Source organism: Sceloporus occidentalis, unplaced genomic scaffold (assembly GCF_023333645.1).
Source record: "Sceloporus occidentalis isolate IW3139 unplaced genomic scaffold, rSceOcc1.0.p SCAF_3, whole genome shotgun sequence".
Classification (NCBI taxonomy): Eukaryota; Metazoa; Chordata; class Lepidosauria; order Squamata; family Phrynosomatidae; genus Sceloporus; species Sceloporus occidentalis.
The window spans coordinates 109,318,291-109,326,918 of NW_028316983.1; the positions used below are offsets into that span (position 1 = coordinate 109,318,291).

Below are 8,628 nucleotides of genomic sequence, written 5' to 3' on the forward strand. Positions count from 1 at the left end.
GGTGTTACTGCTATCAGGCCTGTCAGCTGGGAACAATCTGCCATGGTTTCCAGGCAACTGCATTCCACTTGGCAGGGCATGGATAAATCTCTAGTATAGAAATTAGCAGCAGTTATAGACACCACTTCAGACATAATCAGCATTGGAAGAGATCCCAAGGGCCATCCAGTCCAACCCCCTGCCATGCAGGAATACATCAAGTACTCCTGACAAATGGCCACCCAACCTCTGCTTAAAAATCTCCAGAGGAGACTCCCATCATTCTCTGAGGCAGCACATTCCACTGTTCAGCAGCTCTTACTTTCAGGAAGTTCTTCTCAATGTTTAGGTGGAATCTCTTTTCCTGTAGTTTGCATCCATTTCTCCATGCCCTAGTCACTGGAGCAGCAGAAAACAAGCTTGCCCCATCTCAATGTGACACCTCTTCAAATATTTAAACATGCTCACCTCTTAAACCTTCTCTTCTCCAGGCTAAACACACCCAGCTCCCTAGGCATCTCCTCATTGGGCATGGTTTCTGGTTAGCATCAAACATGTACAGAAAGAGCTAACAATGGGTTCTATTTCTTACCATATTGTACTCTACATCTCATGGCAAGATCTTTAGCATTTAAACTGTGGCTTCTAAATATTGGAATTTTGATGGCACAGGCAAAATGATTAAAAATCTAGTGTTCTCTTGCACTCTTAAGTCAGGCATTAGTTTTACAATAACTGGTAGATGTGGACCTTAGGTGTAATTCTCTGTGGGTGGCAAACCAGCATCTGGGAGCCACTCCAGAGTACAGGTGGGAACTTGCATGGTTGAGATAGAACAATATTGTTCTTGATATCAGCTTCTCCTGCAAAAACAGTATGTTTGGGAGGGTAAGTTAGACTGTTTCCTGACATGTCAGCTTTTTATGTGGTTTTCTTTTGCATGAGAACCAGTATGATGTAGTAGTAGTAGTGTGAGTTTTGGATTATGACTCTGGAGACAAGGACTTGAATCCCTTCTCAGACATGGAAACCCACTGGATGACCTCTGGCAATTCTCATTCCCTCAGCTTCAGAGGAAAGCCATGGCAACCTCCCTCCCTGAACAAATCAGATCTGAAGGCTTTTTCTGGTTTTGATTGAATGTAGCACATCTTCCCAATTTGTACCAATTAAACTGAACAGCAGCCCCTCCACTGGATATCTCCATGCACAGTAGTATCAACACAAAATCCAGTTACACAAGAAATTACAGTAATGCTCACTAGTACGTCAAAAGTAGCTGCATAGGTAAATATGTATGACTGTATTGTTTTCTTGACACTGGATGATGGAAGGCTCCTACCAGGAGATATACTTTAAGGTATGCAGCAGTAGGAGGAAATATTATTTTTTTCATTTTTGCTGCAAAAATGGCAAAAGGAACCACTAGATTAGTGATTGAGAATAGTGGCTGCACATCTTCTGATTTGTCTGTTTTATCCCTCATGTCTGCATCAGGGGTATTTTTGCTGCAGTGAAGTAACTAAAATACTGAACAAAACAGCTCTTGGTCCTAAAGAAGCTAGACTGCAATTCCCATAATCTTACTATGAGCTATGTGGAGTAAAGTTGGTGATGTACTGCAATCCAGGTTGCCCAGTGAATTATTTTATGGCCTTTTTTCTGCCCTGGTCAACACAAAGAGTGCAAGGATGTTCTACTAAAATAAAAATAATTTATTAAAACATCTCTCCAAAAAACACAACTTCACTGAAGTTTCTTTAAAAGTCAGCACATTCAGCATTGGTAGGTGTACAACACAACCAGAGTCTACATACATACACACAATACACAATTGTCATTTGAAGTTTCAACCCCATTCTGCTCCAAGCTGCTCTCAACACAGATAAAATTTGATCCCAGTTCATTAGATGGTCAGCATGCTGTTTTCTGAGTGAATCCTGTTTATATCTGCATCAAGTTTTATAGTGACATTGGAATTTGTCTGAGTCACACAAGGAAGTCTACAACATCTGAGCACAATTGCATGATCTGCAGAGAACAGGACCTGCGTAAGAAAGTCCTAGAGAGCAGATATTACATGCTGCCCGTTGTGGAAAAACATAGCAGCAGCCAATTATTTAGAGCATTTTTCAAGAAGAAGTCAGTCTGAACACAGCAACCCCAAATCTTGTTTACTTTTTGCAGATGGGGATTAGATCTGATCTTGCTTGCTCTGAGAGTCAGCACATCCAGGTTGACGAATGGGAGTTGGATGACCCTCCAACAGTTTAGTAATGCATAAGACAGTCCTTCCCTATGCATAGTTCTCGGTAAGGAAAATGAACTTCTCACAACTGGCCAGCAGTTTTGCTTGGTTCTTCCTCTTAAGATTTTAATACTGCAGCTTACTACAGAAGTTGAAAGCTGCCAGTGCTAATATGCCCATCCAACTAGAAAAAAGATTACATTTGGGCGAGTCTCCTGTACATTCAGTTCATCAAGTCCACCAAGCTTCCAGAGACACATCTTCTTCCTTTTTCATGAACAAAATGGTTCTTCTTTGGTTTTTCTTCTTTGCTGTTGCACTTGGGAATTCATGTCCCCTGTGGCTCCCTGCTGATAGATGACTTTTTACACAGTTCTTGATAGAATTCAGACTCCAGGAAACGTGGGTATGAGTTATTCTCCATTAAGTTGTAAACCCTTTTCTGGGCTGCACTGAAGCAAGTGTGGGTAGCCTCATTAAGGTTTTGGGCAATAGTGTTCTTGGTTTGGAAGTCTATGTTGATCTGAAATAAAAAAATATGAATTGTTATCATATGTGTTTTGTGATGAAGATTCAATTCAACTGATTACTAGATAGTGGGGACAATCAATGATGCACTGCCTCAGAAGGCTAGATTATGGAAGTAGCATTTTGTTTTCACACCCAACAATAATTTTATCCTCTTTAAGAATTCACGAAGGGTCAGGACCCATCACCCCTAGCTAGTGTGGCCAACAGCTGGGAGTTGTAGTCCAAAACATGTGAAGGGCACCAGGTTGCCTTTTCTATGGCGGGTTATAGACCACCGCTTTGAGGTGGTCTGCCACCGCCACCGCTTGCTCCGTAAGGGAGCCGTCGCAGCCACACCGCGCGGCTCCCTTACGGAGCAAAAAAGAAGCTCCAAAATGGAGCTTCTTTCTGCGGCGCCTCTGTGACGTTGCGAGGCGCCAGGGGCGCATTCGCGACGTCACAGGTGATGCGACACGTTCGGACGCACAGCGTCCGATATGTAAAGATGGCGCCGGCCGTGTGGAACGGCCGGTGCCATATTGTATGGACAGAGTCCGTATTAGACCCAGGGGCGTCTAGAAGAGACACCCCCTTTTTAAAATGGGACATCCTGCAGACGTCCCAAGTGCCGGTTTGTAACCGGCCTATGTTAGAGGCAATAAACCTCTAACTTAGATGTTCCAGCTTAGGCAAAATCAGGATGCAAAATAAAGCATTTTTGTGGCCAAGCAAAACTTGCCCTATATAAAATGATCAGCAAATGGGAGCATGACAAGAACTTGCATTTGACACAAATGTACTGGAACATTGCTCTCCCCCATACTTCTACATACTGGTGTGGCAGCAATTTTACAAGCGGAATTCCCTTTTAGGAACAATTCTAATTATATTGCTACCCAAGTCTTGGAGCTCCAAATCCTGAGAAAGTAGCACACTTTTCTATGTACTTTTCTATGTGGCGAGTTCTGCTCACCTCTTTGGGAGCTTCCTTTTCAATAAAGTCACTATAAATCTTCTTAGCCTTGGCGTTAAGTTTCTGTGGTGACTTAATTTTCTTGAAATCCTCACAAGCCAGCCAGAAGTCAATGTTCTCTTCACAAAACTCAGATTTCAGGAATGCCCTGAAAGCTGCCAGACCATCTGCAAAGAAAGGTGAAAGAAACAGATTAGTTCAAACTATCTTAGGAATGTTGTGTGTCGATAGACATACTTCTCTCCCTTTCCCAAACGCATGTCTTGTTCTTTCTGTATGTTGTCTGAATTGTTTAAATAAAATTGACTGGAACATTTTTTAACTGGGGCGAGTCCTCTCAAACAGCTGTCCTATTATTAACATGTTTAAATACGGAATCCCACAATTTTAAAAGTATGTTCTTTCCCAATAAAAAACCTTGAAATGAAAAGGGGAAGAGAAATTCTTAATGCAGTTTCTCTGCTGTATTTTAACCTTCAGACTGGAATAAATGTTTATAGCAGAGCTATAAACTTCTGGAAGACAACTGCAATGGAAAGGGTGAGTCAAAGTCCACTCTGCAGTAAGTGAGTTATAATTAATGAGCTTTCTCCTCACTTCTTTCCAATTTGTTTAGCAAGTAAAGCATTTTGCTTGCATAGCTGCAAAGTGAACCGACATGACACAAAGCTTGGAAGAAGCTTACAGGCCTTGAAAGTGACATGACATTAGCCAGGGCGTGAGCTCCAAACATTGAAAGAATTTTGAATTAGACCATGGATAGGCAGCTTGCAGTCCCAAAATTCTCCCAGATTAGGAGGGACTGTGGCAATTTTATGGCCTTTTTAAAGTTCCCAGCCCTTCCTTTCAAGGTTGGAAAAACTACATCTGAATATGGCACAGGAGGGAAGGGGAAGTCATTTTATGATTCTAAATACACTTTACCAGCCGGACAAAGTTTATTCATTCCCCTGAGGTAGAGGACATCAGCTGAAGTTGGAGAACAGCTGGTGTCCCATGGCCACTAGCCATCTGGAATATGGCCAGCTGGGAGATCAGAGACTGCCTACCCAGGATCTTCACAGATCACCAGATAAGTGCTACAAGGCACAGGAAACTAACAGGGAGTTTAAAGGGTTGGATTTGCTACCAACTGTTGAGTATATTATATTCATCAATAAAGGGAATGGAAGCTAGGACAGGTACAGCAAGAGGTGCAAATGGATGCTTTACTTTCCTATGCAGCTCCCCCCTACGATATGTTTTTTAAACAGACAAAACTTGAGTACGCATCAGAATCCTGCCTTGCCACATGCAAGCAACTCTACAGGGAGAAACAGATACTCCAGTTTACAGAGCTCCAAAGGAATCCAAGGCCAGCTAAAAATACAGGCTAACTATAGGGAATGCCACCAAAAATCAGCAGTTCCACAGGCCAGCTCTTGCCATGGGAAGTGCCTTGCAGCTATGCACAAACAAAGTGCTTTCTATGAATGCGGCTTCTAACAGTCTCAAATGCCATTTTTTTTTAGCAAACTGCAGGATAAACAGGCAATTCAGAATTAAGATGCTCTGCTCATCCCCGTTTTATAAGGTAACATTTCTAAGAAAATGCAAAAAATAGGATAAAGACACCCATGTCTTTATGTGTTAAGGGGCGAGTAAGGCAACTTACACTTGCTAGCTAGAAGTTCGTCAAATGCTTCTGACCACAACTGGGCTTCTTCTGGAGAAGGTCTGTAGAAAGAAGAAACAAAACATAATTTTAAGAAAATGCACTGCTATGTGGTCTGATAAATCAATAGAAGAAAAATATCAAAAGCTCTACTGGGGTGGAAAAGAGGGAATACTACCTAAAACATGCTTTTTGTTGTCCTTTCTTGTTAGCCTTCGCATTGGTAGAACTGGAAGAGTTCTGCAGGAAATAACTCAATCTTGCTTTCCAATCTTTTATGCTAAAATGAGAAAGGGGGGAAAATCAAGTTTAGTTTGAAAACTGAGCCATTTTGTTTGATAAAACATTTTTAAAAACTGCAAAAAAGCCTAGGGCTAGAATAGTGCTTACTTAATTCAAACCCTGAACTTTTAGTGTATAATCTATGCCCTGTCCTTTCGGTATTTTTGGAAGTGGAGCAACTGCAGTGACTAAGAAGCAGTGGTTACAAAGACATGATCTGAGACTGAGAACACTATTTTAGGAGCATGCTTCCCCTTTCATGTACAATACTTGCCCTGTGAAGGCAAGTTCTGAAGTCCCTGCTAGCAGAAAGCTAGGAGATACACAGGGTTATGAATAAAATCATGACTACTTGTGAGATAGTACCTTTTTACTCAATGGCACCAACTCCAGAAACCCTCAACATATAGCGTATCTACTGTATTCTCTTCCTTTATTGGACTTTGGAAAGGACCTGCCAATCCTACAATGCTTCTGCATGGTGCAATTTGTTTTCACAGCAGTACAAATATTTGTACTGTGCCATCTTTAGAATACCGTTCTGCAAAGGACAGCCAGCCAAGCCATCCTTCTAATCCTTGGCTCTAGCCACAGTATTTGTGCAAAGTTTTAAATGACTGTATGCAATGTCCAACAGTCAATAAAAGATCACTTATCTGCAGGAATTTTACCAATTTGCAAAAAGGAAATACCATGCAAAAGTTGAAGGACAGCAATGTATTTTGTATGCAAGAGAAAGCCAGGCCATGTTCCCATCCACCTTTGCTAATGGAAAAACAAATAAACTCTAAACTGATTTGTCCCAGAACAAAGGAAACAGCCTTTGAAAAGGATCAGAGGCATCTCTCCAAGGAGGCAGCAGCCTTTCCTTCCTGAGTCCTATCTGCAGATGAGAACATTTACAGAGCAGAGTTTCCAAGGGGTTTCTTTCCCCTCCAAACAATCCTTCTCTGTAGATGCACCCCTTTGTCCCAAAAGTGCTGCAAGATCCCTTTGCCACAGAGTGACCAGACAAAGCATTTTGCATAGAGGACATGCATGGAAAAGTGTAGGAGGTGACAAAACAGAAGCTAAACACACTCATAGGAATATAATAAACCCATGTTCTTTAGCCCTGCTCAACATGGAGGGCATTTTGAGGTTAAATGGAAGGCAGGTCCTGCAAAAAGGAGGACCAAGTCTGGCCACCCTGGCTTTTGAGCACTGATTCCCAGGCTGCAATCCACACTGCATTAGCAACCCAGTTTGATACCCCTTTAACTGCTATGTAATTCTGGTAACTGTAGCCCCAGAACTGAGAGAAAAAGTCACATATCTCACAAAACTACAAATCTCAGATCCCACAGCATTGAGCCAGGGCAGGTAAAGCAGTGTCAAAAGTGGATTAATTCTGCAGTGCAGACTCAGCTTAACATTGTTGTCCTTGGACTCCACAACTCCCCACACTGGTATTACACAATAATATACAATTATAATAGGAATTTTCAAATGAATCCTTCAGTCTATGGGAACTCACAGTGTTTTCTTCATCTTCCCCTTCTTCTCCTCTGTGCTCTGGCAGAGGCTGGCGTTTTTCTCCATTGGGCTGCAGTTGTGCTGGAGAGCCAGGAACATGGCACTCTGCATACTCCCAAAGCAATCAAGCCCTCTTCTCTCAAACTGGGCTCTCAGGCATTTGGAGGAGCAGCAGCCCCGCAAGCCCCTTTTATAGAGGAAGGAAGAGGGGCGGGGTCGGAGGACACGCCCACACGCCCCTCCGCGCCTCCTGATTGGCTGGGTCCAGACAGAAAGAGGGGAACCCCCCCAAACAAGGCGCGCGCCCCCGCCGCCTGCTCACAAGTACAATTGTGACGTAGGTGCTGCTTCTGCTGTTGCTTTTTTGCTCAGGCACTGCTTAGCTCTTGCAAGCCTTGGGGTTTATTTTGGCTTCTTCCTCCACTTTATTTATTTCTCTCTAGGGATTGTTTGTTTTATTTAAAGCAACATATATATATATATATATATATATATATATATATATATATGTTGTTGCATTTCTGGCTGTTAAGTGAAAATGAATAAAAATAAATAAATAAATAAAAATAAATAAGCATGTAAACTAGATATATAGGTTTGCTCTTAATGTTCTGGGTGCAGGTTAGCCCTTGCAAGCCTTTCTTTCTTTCTTTCTTTCTTTCCTAGGGTTATTCTTATTTTTTTAAAAAAGGAATTGAAAAAAAAGTTGCTTTTCTGACAGTTGAGTGGCAAAACATAAAATGAGTAAATAAATATTTTTAATAATAATAATAATAATAATAATAATAAATAGACCTCACCCTTGCAAAGTAGATCTACGTTTGCTGCTAATGCAAATTAGACCTAGGTTTGCTCTTAATGCAAATTGCACCTAGGTTTGCTATTAATGCAAACTAGATACTGAATGTTCTGGGCACAGCTTGGCTCTTGCAAGCCTTTTTCTCCCCCACTCTCTCCAAGGATTTTGTTTTTATTTTATTAAAAGGAGCAGTTTTTAAAAAGTTGCTTTTCTAGACGTCAAGAGGAGGGGGGAAAATTACAGATATCACGCCTGCAACCTAGATATAGATTTCCTTTTGCTCTCAATGTTCTGGTACAGCTTAGCTCTTGCTGTCTTGCAAGCCTTTTTTTCTTTCTTTATAGGGATTTTTCTTTTAAAGAAACAGGCTTTCCTGGCTGTTAAGAGGAACCCCCCCATCCCAAAAAAAAAAATGACATCATGTCTGCAACTAGATATAGCTTTGCTTTTGCTCTGAATGTTCTGGGTACTCCCCCCCCCCCTTATTTTTCTTAGGCAGATTAATGGCAAAGGCCATATATGGTCTTAAGAAGAAGCCACTTTTATGGGGAAGGGCTGCAGGGCTGTCTTGCAGCTGGAGGTGCTGAATACAGTATTGGCAAAATTCAGCCCTTGCATGCTTTGGAGGTTTCAATCAGCAAAGAAAATTTGGGCTTGTGATCTCTGGA

At 41.7% G+C, this 8,628-nt stretch overlaps 1 protein-coding gene across 1 annotated transcript; it reads right to left on the reverse strand.

The window, feature by feature from the left end:
* Positions 1 to 1,679: 1,679 nt before the first annotated feature.
* RGS2 (regulator of G protein signaling 2) lies at positions 1,680 to 7,309 on the reverse strand. The gene is made up of 5 exons (XM_089515806.1): positions 7,163 to 7,309; positions 5,543 to 5,644; positions 5,365 to 5,426; positions 3,711 to 3,877; positions 1,680 to 2,750 (listed from the first exon to the last, which is right to left on the reverse strand). The coding sequence occupies exons 1-5, from the start codon at positions 7,270 to 7,272 to the stop codon at positions 2,556 to 2,558; spliced, it is 636 nt and encodes a 211-aa protein (XP_089371932.1). The 5' UTR covers positions 7,273 to 7,309; the 3' UTR covers positions 1,680 to 2,555.
* Between the last annotated feature and the right edge of the window lie 1,319 nt (positions 7,310 to 8,628).

Bases quoted from the DNA above. Each gene is read 5' to 3' on its own strand.
- RGS2 (XM_089515806.1), bottom strand. From the start codon at position 7,272: ATGCAGAGTGCCATGTTCCTGGCTCTCCAGCACAACTGCAGCCCAATG. The intron at 5,427-5,542 runs GTAGTATTCCCT...TTCTTTCTACAG, and splicing joins CAACAAAAAGCATGTTTTAG to ACCTTCTCCAGAAGAAGCCC. The intron at 3,878-5,364 runs GTAAGTTGCCTT...CTTTCTTTGCAG, and splicing joins CGAACTTCTAGCTAGCAAGT to ATGGTCTGGCAGCTTTCAGG.